The sequence below is a fragment of the Nothoprocta perdicaria genome, unplaced genomic scaffold (assembly GCF_003342845.1).
Source record: "Nothoprocta perdicaria isolate Ctin4 unplaced genomic scaffold, notPer1 scaffold_124, whole genome shotgun sequence".
NCBI lineage: Eukaryota > Metazoa > Chordata > Aves > Tinamiformes > Tinamidae > Nothoprocta > Nothoprocta perdicaria.
This window is the reverse complement of record NW_020454361.1, coordinates 1,827,114-1,851,781: the sequence shown is the minus strand read 5'-3', so window position 1 is coordinate 1,851,781 and position 24,668 is coordinate 1,827,114. Positions and strand designations below refer to the sequence as shown.

Genomic DNA, 24,668 nt, shown 5'->3' with positions numbered 1-24,668 from the left:
AGCAGCTAATTTACAACCTGGTTTTAAGCTCTCCACTGCCTCGCCGAGACTGAAGGGCCACTGCAGGAGAGTCCACGGAGCAGCCAGGCCACAGCCCCGCGCGCAGCACCCTGAGCACCCGGGCGGCCTCGGTGCTGCAGAGCCCTGCAAGGGGCTCCCGGCACCGCAGCCTCCGCCGAGACCGTGTCCAACCTGCGCCCTGTGCTGACGATTTCCTGGCTGCCGTGCCCTTATTTTTCTTTTTTTCCTCCTTAAGAGCACTCTTTATAGTTGTTACATTCGAAGCTGCATGGCCATCTGTGGCCTGAAGATGCACATTATCAGATTGCAAGAGTTTCAGAAAGATACTGACTTATATTTTTACAAGGCCCTACCTGCATTCCTGTGTTTTACTAGAAAACTTTACAAAGTAGATGACAATAGATGTTTCTAGTCAATGCTCTGGATACTGCTCTGCCAAGGACTCTGCCAAGGGCTTCCAAAAAATACATTTTGTTTTATTGCTGCAATGTGCAGGAGCTGCCAAAGAACACAGATCATGAGATCACCAATTGGAAAAGAGCATGCATGACTTGGAAGTCCCCAGGGGATGTCGCTCCATGGCAGAGATGAGGACGGGTGGACTCAGCTGGACTTGCTCGCTGCATTCTGAGCCACGGTCTGTCATCTAACCCTCTATCCTGCCCCTCTTCCATTAAACTGAGGAACAATAGGAACTCTCAGATAAATCACTTACTGTAAAAAAACAAAGCACTTGGTAAAGGAAATGGGTCCCCAAATCGTTGCTTTACGGCACATTTTAGAGCTGCAACCTCTTCCCTCTCCTCCTCTGCTAACACTGCTCCCTCTTACAAGTAAATAATTCTGAAGAGCTGAAATCAAAATCCCAAACCAGAGACTGCAGGAACAGGCAAGGACACTAATGAAAGTGTTTAAGCAACTCCAGGCATCCCAATCCTCACAACTACTCCCGGAGTGATCACACGTGTAAATCTGGCTGCAGGGTCACGCTCGTTTGCAGGGAACACCATGCAGGTTAGCTGGTCTCGAGCCAGAACTTCGTTAGATAATTCACATGCCCTCGTGTCAAACGAGCCGGCCCGAGCGCGGCCAAGGGCAGTCGCTGAATCCCCGCTGGCAGGTCCAGCAGAACTTCAGCTGCTGGGGAGCCGGGAGAGACGAGGCCCTTTCCTCACACAAAGACCATGGCCACAAGGCACCACGAGACCAGGACACAAACCCATGTGTCTGCTCCTGCCCTCCTGCACCCACAGCTGCCAGCGTGGCACTCGTGTCACCAGCGATACTCTTCACCAGCCAGGGCTGCTCCAACTGTGCTTCCCTACAGTGGGAGGGCCCTACACGTGCTGCGGATGTGATATTTGCACTTGATGTGCTTATATGAGGAGAAAAACATAATGAACGAGCTTGAAAACTGATGACAGGGTCAACCTTTGTAAACATCCCTCCACGAGACCAACTCACTTGCTTAGCTCCAGGCTTCTGGTCCATGGGGGTCATCCGCAGCGTTTTTGCCTCTTTTTCATATTGGCAGTAATATTTCACCCAGGAGATGCCCAGTGCCCCTGCAGGAACACAAGGAAAGCTGGAGTCAACAGAGACAGAGCATTAGTCTGAGCAGAGCGGGCGAAACGGGGGCTGCATCTGCCTGCGGGGTTGTGCGGCGCTGAACGGGGGTGTCCTGGTCCTGACGGGGACCTCGCTGGGAGCCACCATAAGCAGCAGTGTCCCCTGCAGCAGGACGTCCCCAGCCCTGCTGCGGCCCTGCCCAGGGGCAGCAGCCCCACGGGGGAGGCTGCGGTGGGAGCCTGGGCGGCAGCCAGGCCGCGTGGCCGGGAAACACGGCAGCAGGGCCCCGCGCCGCAACGGCTCTTTCCAGGGAGGCCACCAGCTCTTCCCCTCATGAAAACTTGGCAGCAAAGACAACAGCATCTTTAATACACCCTAAAGTGCATATTTATATCACACTAAGATTTATTTGCACTTTTCTTTGTTGTCTTATCTGAAACACATTGTATGAATTACTGCAGCTGATAACTGCGGGGTAATTTTTTTCAAGTTGCGCTTGTCAGCAATAATTCTTTTCCTTACTGATTCACAGAGGAAACCTAACTAAAGGCAGGAAATACAGTCATTAGCGTGCAGGAACACGCAGCATTCATTTGTAATCTAGAATTACTGCAATGTGTGTTTTCCATGTAAACATAAGATAAACGGACACACAAATATATGTATACAAACATAGGCATATATAATCCAAATATTAACTGCTCAAAGTTGTCTAGCTTTATCCTCTGACAGGCTTTTGTCTGCACGTGAACAGGCACGTTCACGTGGCCACGTCAAACTGCAGACAGTATTTGTGGGAGACTGAATTTGACCCGTTGGAGCCAGCACAGAGCCTCACGGCTTCGCCATCCCCCAGCTGCCAGCAGTAACCGGGCTGAAACCCGGCTTGACGTGCACAGGGCATCGGAGACTCTGCACGATGGAGCTGCTGCTGAGAGACAGGCAGGACAGAAGATGTGGAAGCAATGACCAAATAATGTAAAGAACACTCCTCCTTGCCAAGCTATGAAGTCGGCAGGAGAATGAGCTGCCGGTGCTGCACGTGGCAAAGTGCAAGGGACGCCGGGGAGGAGCAGCATCGATTAGAAGGAAGGGCAGGAAGATGCTGAGCTTCACGCGACAGCTCTAACAGCTCCCGGCCATGGGGAGCAGGAGCACAGGAACCATCACTTACAGGACACAAAATGCCACGGTGTGACAGGAGGACAAAGAGCAGCTTCTCGGACTTATTTGGGCCTGAGGAGGTTTTCAGAGCTAAACTCCAGTTCTCTAGATCATGACTTGAGATAGCTGACCCCACCAGACAAGATACACTTAGTCTTTTTTCCTCTGGGCCAGCCATGGACATCCACTCCTGGAATCTTTCTAATATAAAACTTATTTACTTGGACAATCTCAGATACCAACACTTAGTCATCGTTGCCAAAGTGGGGAGAAAGGACACCTGGACTGAACACAGGGACTGAACACCCACAGTCCCTCTCCAAAACCAGCGTCGGGAGCACCGACTTGCTGGACAAAAGGTGCTTTTAACCAGAAGTGAACTAGCTGCACAGAAATGAACAGCTGGGGAAGAGTTGGCACCCAGCACTTCATCCTGAAGGAAACTCCTGGCACTGGATGAAGCAAGAAGTACAAGCATCAGCACTGCAGTCCTAGGAACTGTGTACACAGAGGTGGGCTGAAAATGGAGCCTTATAAAAGAGAAGCACTGGGCAGGACAGCAGATTTGCTGTGCAAGCCGTCTGCGCCCTGGTCTCTCCATCTCTAAAACAGGGCACTAAATCCCCTCCAATTCAAAGACAGGGCAGCTCCTCCTTGCTTATGCGGCTCACACAAGCTCCAGAATTCTTGGCCCCCGCGCCTGGAGGGCTGCCCTGCCCTGGAAGCCACCATCACCTCATGAGAAGCTGAACAGCAGCCCAGGCCTGAGCGGGGCTCGTGGGCTCCGCACCCCTACAGCTGAGGCCTGACTTCTGCAACCCGCTCAGCGCATGCAAGAGCCATTACATTTCTCTTGGGTGTAGAGGTAGCCCTCTATGGTTGGCTGCCCAGGGAGCTTGCAGGTTAGAGGGGCTTCCTTCATCCTTTTCTTCAGGTCTTCCAACTCTTCTCTTGTGCTGGAAAAGTGATTCCTTGTCTGGCAAGAGAGAAAACGAAGCACAACTGAACATGAGCAAAGGGTGAACTTTGAATATTCCTAGCCAAAAGTTCTGCCTCAAACTTTAGGAGCTCTGGCAAAAATGCATCATCCCCAGGGCACAAAATCTGACATGAAAATTCAAGCTATAAGAAAACCAGGCTCTTGAAAATCACTGAAGAGACAAGATTTAACATACTGTACACAGAAACGTTGAGGACTCATGACAAGGAAGAGATCTTTGTTCCTTAAATAGCAGAAATATTTACACTTTAAGGCAAGGTGGAGGAGGAAACACCTGAATTCCTGTTTGCATTATTATTTAGATAATAGGTGTATTCTACATACTTGAGGCATCAAGTCCTCCAAGAATCATGTCACAATGATTGGCATGGAATAATTTTTTTTTTTATCAGTCACGTCAACACATAGTACAAAGTCAAAGTCAAGGCATTTTTATAGAATACAACTTTGAGCAGTTAGTGAGTCAGCAGCAAACTTGGCTTGGAACTGATTTATATCTGCTGCTCCACAGAAATGAAGGCCATGAAGGCCAGCCTTGAAAGATACTGAAGGGTAAAAAAAAAAAAAAAAAAAAGAAAAGAAAAGAAAAAAGGACAAAACAAGTCTGTTTTCTTATCCCATGAGTATACGCGGCCAGCAGAACAGCTTACCAAAGCTGCTGTAAGCCGATATTGTTCACATCAAGTTTGGATACCTTTTTCAAAGTCATATAAAATTTCAACCATGTGAAAATGTAACAGAAGACTATTGGAAGAAATATGCACGCTAGTTTATGCACAAGGTTAAACAAGGCGGTCCTTCCAGCCCCTTCTGGCTGCACTCTGGTTTCTGAAGAACATTCTAGTGCACCTGCAGTCCCTCCTCTGCAGGAGAAAGAAGATGCATGTGCAACTTAAGAAAAGGATAACTTCCTGTCTATCTCCCACAACAGACACGATCAAACCATTTTCCCCAGAAATGTGTTTCCACCAGAGGCATTTTCAATACAAGTGAGAATAGAAATTGCATGGAAAAGAAAAAGCTTTGAGCTGAGCAGGAACTTACATTCTGCAGGCTGAGCTGAAGCTGCTGTTTGTAGGGAAGGAAATCCTGTGTGAGTTCAACTGTCAGGTTGTTATATGTAAAGAGGCTGTGGAGAAAAGCCAACACCTGCAAAGAAGGGAAAAGGTAAACTCTTCTAAATTTATAAGCAGAAAAAAAGATAGGGGTGAAGCAGGGTTTCAAAAGCTACATATAAAACTACTTTTTCTCCTACAACTTTGGAGGTGAGTGATATGAGTTTTACATGACTTATTGCTCATAATGCCCCATAGAAGGCTGTGGTCTGTCTCCCACAGATGCACCATCTGCCTCAGCAAAACGGGGAGGGGGCAGCGAGGCAGATGTGGGTGGCTCATCCAGGAGCTCCTCTTGCTCCGGGCACCAACCTCGTGTGATGCTGCACAGCACACACCTCCACAGGCTCCGTCTCTGCTTCTCTGCGCCACTCACACAGGCGAGGAGCAAGTCTGCGACTTGGTGGTGCTGCACAAGGCACCACTAAGGGCTGCGCGGGTGGCAGCAATGCAGGTGTGCGAGGGTGGCTGCTGCTTCAGGGGAACTTGAGAATCCTCCTCGGGACTCAATCGGAGTGGGTAACTCAGCCCTTCCTGCTACTGTCAGCAGGTCAGAGTGTCCGGGTGCACAGCAACAAGAACTGAAAGGAAAGGAGCGCCTACCGGCTCAACAATACTGAATTTCTTGCTTTCTTGTACTTCCTGGATCTGGTACACATACTCAAGGGAGGACTCAAAGAAATTGTGTCTCTCTTTGTCAACCTGGAGGTCAGCCTGGAAAAAGAAGGGACAGGTGAAAAAAACACCACATCCAGCTTGACAATAGTTGAGGAGCATCTTGTCTGCCACCCCCAAACAGTTCTGTCCTCACTTCAGAAAAGGCCTGCCCAGTCTGTCCATCACAGGTTTTGAACTCCCACAGAGAACAAAAAGAAATACCGACCACTTTTCTCAGCTCTGTGACCCTATCATGACCTGACACCAGCATTTCCAGATCCGCATGACTAGGCAGGAAAGCGTGCGTTCAGCACTACAAAGGCTATGCAAACTTTGCCTGTAAAGACATTTCTAACCCCATCCGACAGCTGATCTGATAGGGGTGCTTTGATCTGCTCCCCCCGACGTGGTTTGAATGGCCCGGACTCTCCTTTGCCTAGGATGTTGAGAGGCAGCGTCAGCTCAAAGGGCACCTTCCTGCTCCCACGCTGGGAGCCACGCAGGGACCTGTGCCGCCCAGCAACAACCACCACCTGCTCCACACGATCCCTTCTGCACGTCAGTTCTCAGCACGGCCAGCCCTGGCGCTAGCGCTGGTGAACGCGGTCACTGGCCCACACGGTGCGGATGAGAGCAGGCTTCAGGCAGCAGTAACTGCCTGCTGATTCCAACTTGTTGCTGAAGAGGATGACTTTCCCTGCTTGTTTTTTAAACTAAAGCAGCCAGTTTTGCTGCTTCTGGACCCGTCTGAAGAAAACTCCATACACACCTCCTGCAGTTGGGATTCCTTCTTCTTAGAGGACAAGTGCAAATGGCGATCCAGCATGGAATAAAACTTCTCACCATCCTTCTCAAACTTTTTCTTCCTTTCCTGTAAAGAAACCAGTTGAAACAGAACCAATCATTGGTGTCTTCAAGATAAGAACAACACGGCAACGCCAAGATCTTGCGTAATTCAATATTCTCATGGAAAAGCAATGGTGGAGCCATCAAAACAGGAGACGACTTTTCATTCGCTGCTTTCACCACTCAGTTTCTTACATGGGGATTCAGTTACTGCCAGGGAGCAAGAGCTGGCAATACTTCATGGCACAGGAACTCTAAATATTTCCTCCAATCACCACTGTGGTATAAGCCCCACAGAAGAGGAGTTGTTCTACCTCTCAACCTCCTCAATGTCAAGTAAACTTGACACATACTAAGGCATGGATAAAATATTCACCGTTTGCTAACGTGCTGTTCACTTAGTTCAAAAATAATTGGGTTGGTAATTTAATGCCAAAGACGTGCAGGATAAGAAAAGATTTATCAGGAGTTTGGCATTTTTTTTCTGTTATGAAGCTTTCATCATTTGTTTCTGAAATGTCTTGGAGAGAAAGCAAAAGACTAATGGTGATATATGGAAGGAACTCGTCATCTCCTTTATTAGCAGTGGTGAGAACAGAAATCATAAACTTTGCAGTCAAAAGACGTATAAGCTACACTGTGTAGTGCTCAGTCTGACTGTGGCTCAGGGGAATGCTTCACCAGACATAACATTTGTAAGACAATAGACAATGGCCAAGTCTTCAGATCTTGGAAGTCCCCTGCAGACGTTCCGGTTCACACCGATCTGGTCTGCACCTCAAACACAAACACGATACACGGGCTGCCTTGTCAGGAAAGCCTGACTTTGATTGTGACGGAACCATTCACAAAAATATTTCTCTTGGCAAATCTAAAAGGGAAAATGTCTAGAACTAGAGCAAAACGATGTATTTGGGAATGAAACACTAGGAGAAAACCTGGAGAGAAGCTGAGCACGGATCTTTGCAGTTCTACTCGTCTTCAGAATGGTTGTGAAACCACAAAGGACTATGACAATCAAGAAACTACAGTCTATACGAGCCAAGAAACTGCAATCTATAGAAGTCAAGCAGACAAATACTCCTGATCGTGGGCGACTGAGCTGTCAATTACAGCTGCGAGTTGGTTCTGTTCACAGAGCAAGGAAAATTCCAGCCGGGGAGAGGCCTCAATACCAGCTCCAAACAGCTGAGAATGAGTGCAAACACACTGCAGGATTTGCACAGCATGCCAAAACCCAGGCCTAGCTTTTGAAGACTCAAGCAAGTGGAACACAAACCTAAGAAATCCCAAAATGTTGTGTAATTAACATTTTCTAAGAAATATCTCCTAAAAGCCCTCCCAATTCTTTGCAAGGACACGCTGCCCTATTGCTTGCTTTCACAGAAAATGATTTTACATTGAGCCGAGGCCCCCGGGTGGGCTCTTTGTATCGAATGATAGGCCAGCAGTGCAAGGCCGGGATTTGCCGCTGCCCCGATGAGCGCGTGCGCAGCGGCGAGGCCCCTCTCCCCTGCAGCCTCGCAGCCTGGGCACAGACCTGGACCTGCCCCACAGCCACAAGCTGCAGGGGAGGTGGCGGCACCAGCAGCTCTGAGCCTTCATAAAACACGTTGCATGGAGCTGCCAACAGCATTGAACATCACAGAAACTTCCAAACAAGCAAGCACACACCAGAAAAACTAAAACAAAACAGAACAAGGGGATCAGCAGACTATTAGATAGTGGTTAATTTGATAATTAATGCAACAATGACTGCAAAGTTTGAGCCTGTGTTTCCTAAGTAAGCCCTTTTCTGTTTCCTCTGTCACTTCTCTTTCTGTGCAGTTTCATTTCCCTGTTCCACTTCCATGGATTACTTGGTCTAACAGGACATCCTGCGCAGCAGGATGCGGAGAGGCTCTCAGAACTTGCACTCGGGCTCAGCAAATTCCTGCTCGCCGATCTTCACTTGCTTGGCTCCGAGTGAGAGCAGCGGGCGACGCAGCGGACAGCCCACATTCAGAAGCAGAGGCCACGAAGGACAGCTTGGTAGCTAAGGATGAAGGCTTTGAGAAAGATGCTCTTCTTCCAGTATCAACAACTCTTCAACCCTTGGAGAAATCGGACTCGGTGGAGCTGCAGTGCGCTCCCGCTGCAAAAAGAGACATTATTTTCCAGTGTGCACACACACACATGCACACACACACACACATGGAGACACTGGTGGGTATGAGGTTGGTATGTTTTGAGATACCAAGACACACGTTCCCCGGGTTATCCATCGTGGACGGTGGCTATCAGGAAAGGGCAGCGGATCTCAGGCGTAACCAGCAGCTCAGATCTCCACCTGCTAACAGCGACTTCGGTCCCTTCTGGAGGAGCAGCGGGTCCCCAGTCCTCTGGCCCGTGCTGCGGGTGCTGCTTCCTCATGGATCTTGGACAAAGGGGGCACTGGCGTTGTTACTCGCTGCCTCCCTGCAAAGAGTATTTCAGATCCTGCCAAAAAGGTGCTACTGTCATCCCTGCCCACGTCATTGTCAGAGGACAAGGACTTCAGTAAAAGGCAGCAATGCTTGCAGGGTGCTCTGACAACCTTCTGCTCAGCTGCTGGTGCTGAGCTGTGCGACCAGCAAACCTCTTTACCCTGGTGACTGGAAATGACTGTGCTGCAGGAATGGTAAGTTCCCTGAACATGAATAATTAAGTGTATTTTCTGGTGTCATCCTTTGGAGACAGACTTGCTGTAACTCCATGCTGGCAAATTCAAGCCTCAGAATAAAGAGACCCAGTCATCAAGCTCAGGAGAGAAGAGAGTCCTTTGAGAGTGAAACCTAATTTAAGAAGCTGAAGAACCGATGCCAGGAAGAACTGTTAAAACAAACCAACCCTTGTGACTGTTACTAGTGATGAGCAACCCACATGCAGAGAAGCAAAGAGCATTCACAAAGTGGCAGTTATCGTTTCTATAAAGTCGCACTTTGAACTGTCTCCCCGGGTCACGAGAAGCCACATGCAAGGGAGCCAGGAACCTAATCACAGGGTCACTCTGCAGCAGGGGTCAGGAAGGCCCCGCCGGGGCCACTCGTGCCCCGTGCTTCAGAACCAGGTGCCTGGGGCAGCCGGGACCAGCAGCACCAGCGCCTGCTCCGGCTCCCACAGGAGAGGGGTTTGTGCAGGCCAGCACGTCCCGGAACGCACTGCGAGGAAAGCAAGATCCAAAATGAGCCGAGCCCCTCCCGGCCCTTGCCTGGAAAGGACAGGCTGGGGCGGCTTCTTGCAGGCAGCCCTGCTCCGGGCAGCCCTGCTGCGCGGGGAGCCCCTCGTGCCGCCCACGGGCCGCGGGGAGCAGGACCATGAGGGGCACAAGCACCGCGGGCGCAGGGCGCCCGGTGCCCCGTGCGGAGCAACACAGCAGGAAAACGGCCTGTCTGGCGGCCGAGGGGCCTGTCAGTCACTTTGCCATCTGCCTCGTTGACATGTAACTGAAAAGCAGAGGGTTGAACTACAAATCCCTCCTGATTTTGGAGCCAAGGTTTCTAAGAGCTTGTTGGCTGCAGAACTGAGCAAGATGGGGAGGGGGGTGGGGGGGGTGGGGAGAAGCCTGAAGCACAATCTGCAAACACAAGCACAAATTAGTTCCTCATGAATATTCAGCAGGGGAGGGCATCACCGTGTAGTGGTGCACGGGGATGTGCCAGCGCTCGAGTCCCAGGCACCACGCACGGCCCGCTCACTCGCTGCTGAGGGCCGTGCAGGCGACGCGAGGGGCGCAGCCAGCATGGCCAGGGGCTGCCCTGAATGCAGAGCTCGGGCTACCCGGAAAGCATCAGGGCTCCGAGAACAGCAGCGAGGTGTCGGCCCAGCAGCAACCAGGGCTAAGGAGAGCCTCCGCTCCCAGGCAGAGCCGGGAGGGAGCGAGGAGAGCGGCAAAGGGACCAGCACAAAACTTGCCCTTCATTTCTGATTAGACTCTATGAACACCCCCATCCTGGAAGAGGCCGAGCGACCCAGGAACGAGGAGCTGAGCTGGGCTGAGCGGCTAGTTTTGTTCTGAAGGAAAGACAAAACAAAGCACGTTCTGCCTGCCAGGAGCCTCTCCGCGCTGCAAACACGCTGCGGAGAGCTGGACCGGCCACAGCAAACAGCGGCAGCGCGGAGGCCGTGGCGGGTCCGTGACGCCCCCGGGCAGCTCTGCGCCAGCGGCACCGCAGCGCCCGGGGGCTCAGTCCATGGCTGGGAAATGGGCACATGCGGATGGCCACATGGATGTGGCTTCTTGCCGGCCACAGCCACCACAAAGACACCATTGAAACACTCTTCCTATCAGGCTTCAGCAACTTGCAGAACGGACAGAAAGCATCTTGCAGAGGCAACTGGCAAAATATGGGAAAGGCATCAGAGGGGGCAAATTCCCTGTGTCACGTCTCTGGTCTGCGTGACAGGCTGGCCCTGGGACGCAGGGAGAACTTGACTCAGGTCAGGCGAGGCAGGAATGGAGTCGTCGGACCCCATGCTGACTGTGCTTGTTGTGATAAGGCCTCATCTGTGTTTCCTGCCTCTGCTATCACGGATGCAAATGGCCGGGAGGAATTCTGTGAGACAGTGGATGAATGAACGTCTTTGTGTCCGCGTTGATCCCTGCAGAACTCAGCCTGGCTTGCGGGCCTGGGGCCAGTGGTGCAAATACAGCCCGCAGGCAGGGAAGCGTCGGAAGCATGGGCAGGGGCTGGGAGCTGGCTCAAACTCATCTGGAAACATTCAACACTGAAGGGCTCAGAGCAGCACTGCAGCGAGAGCATTACATCCACCGGGCAATCTCCCATGCGCGTGGGTGTGTGTGCAGCTGCAAACGTGGGTCAGTGCGGGACCGCTGCCACCCTCCTGGGCACGAGCGTTCCGGGTAATCCACGTTGGAGCCCTCTGCCCGCTGAACTGCCCCCCAGCACCTCTGCAATTCACGTTCCTCAAAACAGAGAGGAAAAAAAGAGATCTCTAAAAATCCTACACCCCACCATCTGTTTTAGCTGCTTCCGAAAAGCAGAACGCAAGTTCCTGGACTGTTAACGTCCACCAAAAGTACCTTATCCTGCCAGCAGATACTGAGGAAGATTGTGTTTCCAAGCGAATCCACGTCAGTGCTCAGGGCTATGGATACCAGCTGTGCTAGGAAACACGTGCAGAGGCTGGGGCACCGGCAGGCTCCATCACGGGGCTTCTCCTTCACGCAGAAGCGGGAGGTGGGCTTGGCTGTCCGAGGGGAGAGATCCACTCTGCAGGAAAGTTAACCCCTCCAGACTGTGCAGGCCAGCTCAAGCAAGCAGCCCCAGGACCGCTTGTTCCATAACACGGAGTGGGGAAAAGAGGCTCCACCCAGTGCCTGCGTCTCTCACCTCAGTATTTGCTGGTTCTGCTCTGATACAGAGAGCTCCATGAGGAGGGAGCCTCGTGGCTGCCGCAGGCACTCGTGCCGCGCATGCGGAGGAGCCGACGAGGCAGCCGTGCCCTGGCTCCGTGCGGCTGACGCGGAGCCACCTCCGCGGAGCGCTCCTGCGGCCTCTTCGCTTCCCATCACGCTTGTGCAAGGAATTCTGAAGGCAGAATTGGGGCTCGAGTATCATTTCTTCAATGCAGTATTCATTAAATGTCGAAGACTCCAGATGGGCTGGGCTGAATCCAACCTCTAAGCGTTCTCCAAAACAGCTCCATTTCGGAGCTGGTTCAGAGCCAGGCCCAGTTCAAGCTGCCACTGAGCAACGTGGAACCTTGACTTCTAGATAGCAGACAAGGGAAAAATAATCTGGTTGCTCAACATGTGCAGAACTTGCTTTTTAGAGTTTGTTGATTTAGAAGCTTGGTCCATCTGAGAGGCTTGCGAGAGACTTTATTTAGGTACTTCTTAACACAAACCTATGACTATATTCGAGTCCTGATTACTGGCTTCTACAATTCTTCCTCCCACACATGTTTGTGTGGGAAAGGTATCCTATTCTCAAGCTGGAAACACATAACATGGAATGAACAAGGGAGAGGAGGGAGAAAGAAGCAAGAAGCATTTCTTGATCGTTTGCAGAAAGAAGCATGACTTTTTCAGGAAAGAGAAAGAGCTGGAATTACACCAGAAGAGAACCCAGAGAATTAAGGAAAAGGTTTTGGAGTGCCTCATGATTGAAAAATCAGACTAAAAGTCACAGCAGACTCTCTCACTCTAGCAGCTGAATGCAAGGCTTTGAAAGGGTAGAGTATAAGTGCAGCACAAGTGTATTTTTAAAAACAACAAAAACACAGGAGAAAATCCATACGCAGTAATAGAACAACAAAAAAAAATGTTTACCTTAGTGAATCCTATTTGCTCCTTCCGAAAGTTTTCCAAAGGTTTGATCAGCAAATCACTAGCGTTTTGCACCTGCGGCACAGAGAAGGAATCAGTTTAACTACAGGACACACAATAGTTTTCTCCTAACCAGAGGCAGGCTAGGACTAAAAGCCCAGGCTCCTAAACCGCAATGTCATTTTAGCTGCAAACCCGTGCTAGTGTCTGGGTCCCCTTTTCCTTCAGTGCAGACACTGGTGTTTGGGCAGCGCCCTCCTGCAAAGCAGCTGCGAGTGTCCTCAGCCAAGCGGCCTTTCCAAGCTCATGAGGCTGAGGTCGCTATCACGGGGACAGCGACCCAGCAAAGCCCATCCTGGCTCCTTCCAGAGCCGCGGGACGTTCTCCGGGCGCCGCGGGCGGCAGCGCGGCCCTGGCCGGGACCCGGCCGGGAGCCTCTGCCCCCGCTGCCTGCAGGACGCCGGGATCCCCGACGCTCTGGAGAGGGAAGGGGCTCTGCAGCGGGGCCACGCGCTGCTGCAGCCCTCCCTGCACGGCAGGGAATTCAGGCTCAGCAGCACGACAAGGGTGCGAAACGGACAGGAGAAGCAGCGCAGGATTTGTGCGTGCTTGTGCGTTTTAATGGGAGACACACTGCAAACAGCTACTGCTGGGGAACACGGGGCAGACTGCGGGACACCTCGCAGAGCCCTGCGGCTCTGGGACCCTCCCAGGGAAGCGAGCACGGGATGTGCGGGACAGCCCTGGACGCACACGGGACCCCTGTCCTGTCCCCTCCGGCGCCTTCGTGGGATGTGCAGGACACCGTGAGCACGTGGTGCACCACCAAGGACAGACAGCACAAGGTGTGCTGAGCACCCAGCTTCCAGGTGATCATCAAACCCTGTCCCAAAGCTGCGAGGAATGTTGTGTCTGTGATTTAGCATTCAAACTTTACAGCAGAGCACAGCTAAGATGAGCTTACCATCATGGATCTCTCCAGCTCCACCTCCTGCAGCAGCTCTGCAAATTCCTTAAAGGATTCAGCTATAAGGAGAGGAAAAAGTGGCATTAGCGAGAGGCTGTGCAGCTCAGTGTGGGCTGAGGCGCCCGGAGCGGCTCCCGTGCCCGGCGGCCCCAGCGCCTCGGCCTCTGCTGCAGCCGGGGGGAACCTCTCCGACCGGGCTCAAACCGCCCTGCAGCAAACCTGCTTGGTCTGGATCATTATTATAGCACTTAAAAATGAAATGCAAGAAGATTTGAAACAGCCTGTTGTGCAGGAGCAACCTTACACCACTGAAGTGCCCAGCTGGGCAAAGGGGACACAGGGACAGCAACCAGCGACTCGCAGGTGCCTTTAGGGCCTGGACAACCCGCGGGCGCTGCAGGATCATCCCTCGTGAGCAGCTCTGCTCAGCCTGCCTGGCAAGGCGGTGCAGAAGCGGGCGCAGGGACACGCAGCAGCGCTGCCCATGCACCCGGCTGCAGGTTGGTCCCACAAGCGCCCTGCTGCCTCCTGGCAAGCGCCCCGCGCGCTCGCGGCCGCCCCGCCGCGCAGCCACCCCGCCGTGCAGCCGCCCCGTGCGCTCACGGCCGCCCCGCCGCGCAGCCGTCCCGCCGTGCAGCCGCCCCGCCGCGCAGCCGTCCCGTGCGCTCACGGCCGCCCCGCCGTGCAGCCGCCCCGCCGAGCCGGGTGGCAGCTCCCGGCCAGCGCCAGGCTGTGTCCCCAAGGAGCAGAGCGTCCCGCAGGGCCCAGCTCTCCCCACGCACACCCACGAGTGTACAGAGCTCGTGCACACACACTGCCCACAGCGCTGGGCAGGGAGCAGCACCCAGAGGTGAGGGACACGTCCCAGGGCTGCAGGAGAAAGCACCAGCGCTGGCCCTGCCCTGGAGGCTCGTTCGGCTCTGCAGGAGGCATCTCAGCTGTGCAGCATCCCACCTTCCCGCGGCCTCCTGGAGATCAAAGCTGCTGCTGAGCTATCAGCATCTGCGCTCGGTTTAGGAACAAGGGTGACTTCTGAGCAGCTCCGACCCAAGGAGATGCTGGATTGCAGGGACAGGGAGGAACCACAACCCCGACTTCCATACTGGGCAATCAGGAAACCCAACTCCAAAGAGCAAAACAAAGATGCCCAAAGCAAAGCAGAAGTGGGGACATACTTGTTTCCCCCGTGGTTTACATTCGCCATGAGCATGACTCCCTCTTCCAAATGTGAGACCCTGGCATCAAATCTGTGGCTCGTTTATAATGCTCAGCTTTTCCCTCCATTACTCACATGGGTTTGGAAATTCAACACCTCTGTTTCCATTGGAACGGGAGACTGACTCATTTCCAGTAGGTTTCACCTAGAAGCTTTCCATAAAGGAAACCAGGGAAGGGGAAGCCACAGACGGCTTTAAATTGCTTTAACTAAAATAAGCAAAAGAACAAGCTTTCCTTCCTTCCCCTTTCAAGGATGGCTAACAAACCGCCCTCAGCCGCGCTGCACGCCTGGCCGCCGTTCAACAGAAGACGGGAATTTTGCAGGTTTCTGCCTCTCCTCCGCGGGCAGGGCAGAGCGCAGCCCCGCGCGCAGGGGCCGGAGCAGGGCTGGGGTCTCCGCGATCCCGCGGTCCCGCCGCGCCGCCCAGGCCGGCACCCTGCTCTCCGCTCGGCACCCACGGCTGAGCCCAAGCACGCAGTGCAAAAACGCTGCATCACCAGGTTTTCTCCATCCGTTTTCACTCTCTGCATGCGGTTAGCAGGTGTTCAACCTATATGGAATCTACTGGACTGGCCGTGAAGCCAAATGCATGGAATTCTAACCCTGAAACATGTGGAGAGCAGGAAGGAGCCATCTGCCACAGCCTCCGCACGCATGAAGGTGTGAATCTATTTTTCACATCACGATACACCCAACAATTTGCTTTTCCTGGCAGTTTGCAGCCTGGATAGTGTGGGGGCCGCTTTGTTTTCGTACATAAGATGCTTTGGGTGCAGCAAATCCGGCACCCGGAGCGTCGTCCAGCCGGCCGAGGACGGGCGCCGAGCGCTCCGACTCCCGTGTGTCCTGGCACAGGAGCAGCTCAAAGCTGCGGAAAAGCTCCGCAGAACCGCCACGGCGCGGGGCACCTTCCATCCCAGCCAGGAAAGCTTCAACTCTGTAAAACGTGCTGCAGAGCAGCATCTTTTACTGCAAGCACCGCACCATGCACGTCAAACTGCATGAGAAACCCAGGCCCTGATTCTGTCTCAGAAACATCAACGCAGGCAAACTCCTAGAGGGAGACGTTTTCTCAGTAACTGAAAGTTTACATCAAAAGGAAGAGCACTCACCAATATTAATCTCATCATCTGTTAGAGTGTCCCCAATGAAGTCAAACTGAAAGGACTGCAGAGTCTGGGAGAATTTCTGGACTGCCGATGAGTAACCTGCAAGAGGACAGAGCAAAAAGGTGGGGTTTTTGCAACTGTTATGAAGAAGTGGCAAGCTCTAGGGAATATGGCAGGAATGAGAATAAATTACACTGATGTGGTCAAAAAGAAAAATCCAGGGTCATCATTAATTTCACACCCCTCACAAAACTGAGCAATGTTAGTAACGGCTGCAGGACATGGAGAGGGTGTCCCCCGGTGCTGCCGAAACGGTCTCTGCAGTACCGACAGGGGCACCATCCCCTGCGGTGCCGACGGGGGCACCGTCCCCCGCGGTACTGACACAGGGGCACCGTCCCCTGCGTGCTGACTGGGGCACCGTTCCCTGGAAGCGGCCGCTGGCACCGGCCACGGCCCCGCGAAGCGCATGGACACACATGGACACCCCTGCAGGACAAGCTGCGGCCCTGGCCGGATGCTGCCGGAGAAGCCACGACGCGGATGGTCGCTGCCACGTCCCTCCTGCACCCCGGCACGGGGCTGTCGGACAGGCCTGCATGCATTACGGTATGTTCTCCATTAGATTGGAGAAAATCAGAAGAGACAGGAAACAAGGGACAAAACCAGGATTCAGAATAACAGCCCCTCTTTGAGTGGGTCACGGCCAGGGCAAACAGGCCTGATGGAAAGGCAGCCAAGGAGCCGAATGCAGGGGCCCAAGCTGCGCGCGCAGGGCACTTGCAGGTGGCCCTTGGAGCTGTTTCTGTCCCGCTGGGGAAGAGACTTCTCGTGTTGAAGCAAAGCATCTTCTTGACAGCGGTTGGTAGCTCAGCCCGAGTCATTCCTGGCGCTTGCGCACCCTTCGCCTGCCCGCAGCCTGCGCGGCCTCTCCCCTGCTCTGTGGCCGCCCTGCTCTCATTTCCCTGCCGGGCAGCAGCAGCACAGGGGAACCAAACAGGAGAGCCCAGCCCAGCCCGGCTGCGGGGTCCAGGGCCCCTGGCCGCGCTGCACGGGGCTCAGGGACACCCGGTCCCCGTCGGCCCCGCGGTGCCGCAGCTGCTCCGCTTCAGCCCTCGTGCCACCCACGCACCACCTAAGCACGGGACAGGACGCAGCCGAGGGCCAGGGCTCCACAACAGGCTCTGGCACCTTTCCACACCACTGAAACATTAACTACAAGGCATGTGCGACAGCCCTGAGCCGCTCACAGCGCCCGACACCAAGTCGCACCCTCCTTTTGCACGCTGTCCTTCTCCAGCAGCAAACGTGTCAGACGGGAACAGAAAGACGGAACTTTCCCGGCCTACAGGAAATAGGATGTGCACAGCAGAACAAAGCCAAAGGGCAGCTTTAGACTTCGCTTTACTTCGCCGTTCTCCCTGGTTTTGGGCTGCAAGTGCAGCCCGAGGCCCGGGCAGGGTCCGCAGGGCCGGGAGGCGCGGGTGGGCGCAGGGGGAAGGAGCGGAGTGGAGCAGCGCCCGCCGCATCCCGGCACGCTGCAGAGCCCCCGCTGCTGCACCCGAGCCCGCACGGACACGGTAACGTGGCCATCCGCACCACGGAGGAGAAGGGATTCTTGGTATTTTAGTATGTTTCTCATAAGCCTTTTCTGTGCTTAGGAGCCAAACCAGTTCCTTAATTGTTCTTGTTCCCTTTGACTTCTCGCTGGAGCCCTCCGGGCCACAAGAGCCTCTTAGAAAACAGCAGCCTCCCTGGAAAATTCCCACCCTCCACATTCAAAACAAGAGGCCATAGAATAATTATTTCCAAGAGGGTGTTGCAGCTCTAATATCCTCAGAGGATGAGTAAAAGGGCTGGAAGTTTGGGAAAAAAATAAAAGAAAGTGACCCGTGTGGGTCAGCTGGCGGATCCCACGCAGCCTGTCCCCAGGTCCCCGCGCCACAGGACCATGCCAGGCACTTCCCAAAGCTTGGAGCAAACCGCAGCGTTTGAGGACACCAGGACCAAGAGAAGGGGCTGCTTCATGTGGCCGGGAGCCACGGCGAGAATGTCGCCGCCCTGAAAAGCCTCGTTCAGCAGCTTCCTTGGGAGGGTCAAAACTTTGCTCTTCAATGGGCAGATTCAAAGCTTGAATGTAGCTATTTAACTACCAGCTGCTAGGAAAGGCTGAGAGCGCGTAAATGGGCGAACTCTAGCACAGAATGATGTCATTAACTTGGTAGAAAACCTCAGCAAATAACGCAGTTTCAGTGCCGAATAACTCGCTTTATTCACACACTCAGGCTAACCCCAGGGCTCTCATTGAGCCCGTTCAGGGCCAGAGCCCTGCGCTCCCGGCCGGGCCCTGCTCCCCACCTCGCTCTGCTCGTCAGTCCCCGCACAGCCTCCACCCCGGCCTGTGAGCGAGAAGGCGCAGCAGGGCTGGGCTCCTGCCTCGTCCCGTCCTGCCTCGTGGTTCCCGTGCCTGGCCCGGGTCCTGTGGCTCCTCAGCTCCCGGCCCGGGTCCCGGGGTGGCTCCTCAGCTCCCAGCCCGGGTCCCGGGGTGGCTCCTCGGCTCCCGGTGGCCCTGCTCCCGACGCAGCACCGGGCGCAGCAGAGGCGGTGGAAGCGCCATCCCGCTCCCCATGGCTGGCACCTCATGCACAGTGCCGGCCGGGGTGCGAGCGGCCCTCGCACTGCTCTGTGCATCCCGCTGCCCTCCAGCCATCCCATACCGCGCTCCCGTGCCGCTCCCGCTCCTCGTGCGGTGGGACACGAGCCAGCTCCCAGCCGGAGAACCAGGGAAAGCTCTGCCGGAACGCGGCACCCGCTGCCACCCCGGAAACCCGGACACACTGCCGCGCCGCGCTGCCCTGCCCGCCGGCCCTGGAGCTGCCCGGCACAGCCATGGGCCCGGCTGCCCCTTCCCGTTCCACCCTCTAGGGCACAAGCAGGCATGGCGACAGGATAGGGTGATAGGACAGCAGGAACGGCTCTGAAAAAGCCCAGCACAACAGACCTGCCACCAGAAAACACCATCACTGACTTAAGTCACACTTTCGTTTAAAAAGCTGTTCAGGCTGACGCTTTATTTGCCAAGTTTCCAGCTGAAGTTAATGCTGGTGAACTTGCCAGAAACCACATCACGAATTAGCTTAATGCTGACAGAAAAGAGAGCCCTGCAATTAGCCCAGCGCTAGGACTTGTTTTGCTTGGGACAAGAGAAAGGATTTTCTTTTTCGTTTCGGGAAGACAACCCCACATGCAGCCCCAAAGTCCAAGCCGGTGCCTGGGAAGGCCGGGCGCTCCGGGAGGCCCCGAGCCCACAGAGGGGCTGCTCCGGGGGCTCTCGGGAAGCCGCATTCCGGAGGGCACCGCTGTCCCCTGTCACCACGCGGCACCAGGAGCGTCGCAGCGCCCACTGCGCTCCTGCTGCGGTGAGAGACACCAGCGGCAGGGCCGCTGCTGCTGCCACGTCCCCTCGCCCCGAGCCAACGTTTGCGACTTCATCACCATTTTTGTGCTGGACGGATCCTCTCAATACCTGGCCAGTTGCAGCACTGCTTTAGTGGGGGCCTCCTGCTCCTTACTCGGTGGAGGATCCTCAGCTGCTTTCTGAACTGACCCCTCGTGACCGTTTCAGAACACCCGTCCGGTGGTGAACGCGCACCCCATCCCGCTGCCACGCTGGGAGAGCAACCACCAGGTGCAATAAACAGGCAGCCAGGAGATTCGCCTTTCAGTGTGATGAGTACAAATGTGTCTGTGGACACGTCCACGTTTTCATCAGCAACAGCCAGCACTGCAGGTGCTAAAATGCAGTTTTGCCTCCGTAGGTATGGGCCACCGCAAAGCAGAAACAAGTTGGTGAAAACGCTGCCCGCATGGGCAGCCCAGGCAGCCGCAGTCCTTGAGCAAAGTGTGTCCCTACCTTTATCTCTATGATATAGCAGTATCTCCTCCTTGAAATGCTCCAGTCATTCTCCTCTAGAGCAAACAAAAACCCTCGGTATTTCCCCATTTTTTTACATAAACTTCCCCAGCTGCATCTCCATTCTGTGATTAAGGCCAGGCTGCTGCCTCAGTGGCTCGGGACGTGGAAGGTTTGAGTCGTGAGGACGGGAATTCCGGCTTCGTCCCGCCGGGTGCACAACTGCAGGAGGCAGCAGCAGGGAAGCGGCCTTGCCAAGGGCAGGAGACCTGCGAAGGGCAGGGGGGACACTGGTGAGGGAGCGCTGGGGAGATGGGCCAGCCTTGCCGTCCCCTTTGCCCACAGAGCCAACAGCCAGGTGGGAGGCAGAACCCAGCACTCCACAGCGTGTTCACTGCAGCAAAATAATTGTACAAGGTAGAGCATTAGGGAGGAAACGAATGAGTGGAGAGCGCAGCGGTGCCGCCCCGGCCGTGCCGGTGCTGGACAGGGCCTCAGGCCAGCAGGCTGGCGGCGAGCGGGGTCCGCGCCGAGCACCCACTGCCCACGAACGCCGCACAGGTGATGGAAAACACACACGGGGGGGTGTGACACTGGGTGTCACTAGTACGATGGGGATATTTACTGGCAAATTGAAATTGCAGCGACTTCGGCAGCTTCCCAGCTGGAACATTCCCCGCAGCAGTGCAAAGCCCGGCGCTGCAGAAAGGGCCGGGCCGGGCGCTGCAGCTGCAGCGCTGCAGAAGGGCCAGGCTGGGGGCCGCAGCGGGCTGTCCCCCTGCTCCATGAGCGGCCGCGCAGGCAGCCCAGGGAGGAAGGAGACCCGCACAGGAGGCCGTGCAGGCGGCTGCTGCTGCTGCAGAAAACTGCTCTGGAGCAGGAAGAGGCCGCTGCAAAGAGCACCTGGAGCTCGACACGAGGAAAGCAGCTGTGTGGAAAAAACAGGGCTTTATCTCCACACCGGGAAAGTTTAGTCCACATTTTTCCTCATTCTAACAGAACCTCACGAGCTTTTTTTCCCCTCTGATATAAGCAGAGTGCTGCCAAACGCCCGAGTCCTCCCCCTGCCTTCACGTCCCAGGCTCGCTGCCTGGCAGCACAAAGCTGAAGGAGGCTGGAAAAAGCTCTCCAGGCTCCCGGCCCGGCGCACGTGCCGCCCGTAAGGGCTGCAGAGAGCCATCCGCAGCGCGATCCCACTGTTCCTACTGCCCTGGCACAGCGGGCAACCGGGGCCCGTTCTGCTCAGGAGGCAGCCAGGCTCCAGGATCAGCTTCGGGATGAAGCAGCCCCACGAGTCACGAATTCTCTTGCCTTCCTGCAACCCAGAACGCGCCGTGCTCGCTGCAACAGGAGCGAAGGGAAGGAAGACATCCCCGTGCCTCAGTGGAGGGAGTATTCCTGGAGGAGAAGCCTTCTGTACGGCCTCGGTGCCGATGGGGCTAGCAGTGCAAGACAGAAGCAGGGGACCCAGAAGGGCGGCAGGAGATGCCAGGTGCCCGTCCTAATGCCCTGCGGGTGCCCTTGCTTGGGGGATAAAGGAAGAGCGAACCCCAAACCACCGCTGAGCCACAGCAGTGTGAACACCCAGATCGATGTGCACCCAACAACAGCAGCAAGACCATTACTTCTCCAGCGTAAGAGTGTTGTGACCCCCAAAGCAAGTGGACATCCCCCTTGCCAAGAGCTCCAGGGAGCGAGGGCTCAAAGGGCTCAGCGTGACGGTGTCACCGGCCACCGCAGCAGCTCCCGCAGCGGCTGCGACGCGTTACGGGACCGCGTCCTGCTGCCACGCGTGCACAGTGTATGTGTACGAACTGCACAAAGAGCCCAGACGTGGTCCCCCCAAATCCCCTCAGCCCTGAAATCAAGGCAGCTGCTCTGGACGAGCGCAACGCGTCCCGACGGGAGCGTGCAGCGAGTTCGGCTCACGGGGCAGCTCTTGGCCCCGCTGGAGCAGGACAGCCCCACGGCAAATGCGCCGGGAAGCCTCAACCCAAGCAGTGCATCCCACTACGAAACAGCACTCCGGGTGCTCCACAAGCAATCGATGCTTATCAGGGGCTAATTAAAATCACAGCTCATTACAGAGTAGACTCTGCTTTGCATTAATCCATAGCAAACTGACTGCAAGTTGCTCCGAAGGCTCTCGGGAAGCTTGGAAGATTCAGAAATCCTGACACATCATTTCGCAGAGACCATTTTTCACACAGTTTTCCATTGGCCAGAAGCAAACAGCTAGCGTGAACTTCTGAAAATAACTTGCTATATTTAGCCGTGCGTTACACACGTGCTGCGGAGAACGTGCCGAGCACCTGGCACTCACTGCTGAGCACCTGGCACTCGCTGCACCCTGATCCTTTACGGAGCCCGCGGAGCGGAGCGCAGGGCCACGGCGCCGCAGGGGACGGGCACGCTGGTGCCCTCAGCTCCCGGCACGGGCTGCGCACCCACCCTCCAAACCAGCATCTCAGGCTGGATCTCCTCCTCCTCCTCTTGGCCCTCTTTAGTTTCTCTTTCCCATCCTGAATCTCATTTTCCAATCTCATAAACTTCTCCCTCTCGCCCAGGCAGCCGTGTGATAAGCGTGCAAGCTTGTTTGACAGGTTTACCTTATTTGTTTACTGATTAATTAGGAAAAGGGAGGCGGCAGCAACGCTTTGCACCGGCCTGGCTGCCTCCCTGCTGACGAAGGCGAGCTATGCTGCTCCTCGAGAGCAACGCTGGCATCTTCAGTGGATGGGACACACATTGATTTTTATAACTTCGCTTAATATTTTTGATCAAATGATTAGTTTACTAAAAAAAATCACTACAGTACTGCTGAGAGAGAGGGCTGCCCAGGCGCAGAAAACTCCCCACAAGGAACGCCCGCTGCAGTCTGTTGAGCATCAAGCAAAGCCAGCAGCCGCCACCGGCTGCCTCCAAGCCCGAGCAAATCCAGGGCGTTGGGATCCCAACGGGAGCCCCCGCAGCGGGTGCAAAGTGTCCCCTGCAGCCCCGCGTGTCCCGAGGCACCCGCAGTCTGCACGGGCCGGGCAGGGCCGCTCGGCAGCGAGCACGGGCACCGACACGACGCAGGGAAGCGGCGCCCGGCTGCCCGCGCGGGAGCCTGGCGTGAGCGGGGGACACGCAGCCGCGTCCGCCGCGCGGCTGCACCGGCCCCTCCGGGCTCGCTCGGAGCCAGCCGGGCACCGCGCGCAAACGGCACCAGCAACAGGCTCTGGGGCCCCAGCCTGCCGGGCTGGCCTGAAAAGTGATGGGGCTCCAGGTCCCCCAGTCCCCTCAAAAACCGCACACAGGCTGCGCGGCACCTCCGTGCCCACCGGGAACGCCCAGGGGCTCTGCAAGCAGCACTGTTCTCTAAGCAGCTCCACAAATGACGCAGCGAATGCGAGGCGAGGGCAGGCGCTCCCCTCTAGCCCCTCGGTCCCAGTCCGTACTTTGCTCTGTTCATTGTTCTCCATTTTCACAGCTGCAAGGTTTAAAGGAGATTAACAAAATTATTTTTAAAATAGCTAGCCTCAGCAATGCAGAAATCGGTCTTGGCTAGAGGAGCCGAAGCACGATTTAAGAGACAAGAATAAACACAGGCTACAGAAGCAGCTTGACGGAGGCCACGAGCTCCTTCCTTCTTGCATTCCCAGGCCCGTCTCGGGCCATCCAGCTGCTCTGGCCGCCGCGGAAGCCGCGTGCACGTGCACACATGTCTACCTCCAGACAGCGCAGCAACCGGGAGGAACTCCAGCACTCCCTAAATAACTGTTGGCCATGCCCAGAAAAGGAGAACGCGGCACTGGGCAAGATCAGCATCCCAAAAGGTCCAGTGGTGAGAGCGAGGAATCTGTAAGCGATGATAAGAAGCAATTCTCCCAAGTCCCACTATCACCAAAACACAGAGAGATGTTCCCACAGTTTTTTCTTCATAACTATCAGGGACTCAAGTCGAGGCTTGAAAGTTTTGCTTGGTGCTTAGCAAGAAAAACAACCGCCGCCTGCGGAACTGCAGCAGCAGCTTCAAGGACGTGTTCGTTTGAAGTGCCCACACCCGTAAATAGAAGTGCCTGTTGACGGGGGAAAGGAATCTGCTCCTGCTGCAAACTCGATACCGCTCCAGACCACTCAGACACCTGAGGTTTCTGCAGACGGTTCTGCTGCAGCAGCGCGGGCCGTGCGGGTGCCGCTGCCCCCATTGCAGCGCAATAAATACACGAGGGCAGAATGTGCCACGAGGAAGGGCAGCCAGGCCAAGCCCCGGCGCGGCGGGCAGGGAAACGCTGCGCAGCAGCAGCAGCAGCACCTGCCGCCCGGGAACGTCCGGGAACACGGGAACGTCCATGTGCTGCAGGGAGGAAGCCGAGCAGGGCGGCGGGAGCAGGACGAGGGGCTGCGCGCGCCTCCCCTGCGACCAGGGGAAGCCGAATTAAACACGAAGGGGTTTCGCGCTGAAGCCAAGGCCACATCAGTGCTGCCTTGGCGAGAAGGGCCGCTCCGGCCACAGGCCCTGCCGAGAGGCTCGGGTTCCCTGGGGACAGGGCACGAGCCGGGCCCCCCGACACTGCGTGCAGGGACCGCTGGAGCTGGACACGGTGCCTCTGGTGCCAGCCCTGCAGCAGGGAGCGCCTGGGCTGCACAGAGGGAACAACCGGCTCCAGGGTGTCCCTCGCAGCCCAGGCTGCTGCTGCAGGGAGAGTCCGGCACAACACAGGCGCTCCAGGGCCGTCCGCGCCCGGCAGAGCGGGTGCCAGAGCCAGCGGGCGGGTGGCTCCAAGGGCAGCGCT

General features: G+C 55.6%; 1 protein-coding gene across 1 annotated transcript in view; it reads right to left on the bottom strand.

The window, feature by feature from the left end:
• The window catches only part of OPHN1 (oligophrenin 1), a 55,008-nt gene that overhangs the window by 24,690 nt on the left and 5,650 nt on the right, over positions 1-24,668 (bottom strand). The window contains exons 2-9 of the mRNA XM_026054644.1: positions 15,981-16,076; positions 13,647-13,708; positions 12,686-12,757; positions 6,296-6,397; positions 5,473-5,583; positions 4,799-4,903; positions 3,601-3,730; positions 1,486-1,586 (exon numbers count right to left, since the gene is read on the bottom strand). Of these exons, the coding sequence (XP_025910429.1) occupies positions 1,486-1,586; positions 3,601-3,730; positions 4,799-4,903; positions 5,473-5,583; positions 6,296-6,397; positions 12,686-12,757; positions 13,647-13,708; positions 15,981-16,076 (779 nt within the window). The remainder of the gene's footprint in view (positions 1-1,485; positions 1,587-3,600; positions 3,731-4,798; positions 4,904-5,472; positions 5,584-6,295; positions 6,398-12,685; positions 12,758-13,646; positions 13,709-15,980; positions 16,077-24,668) is intronic.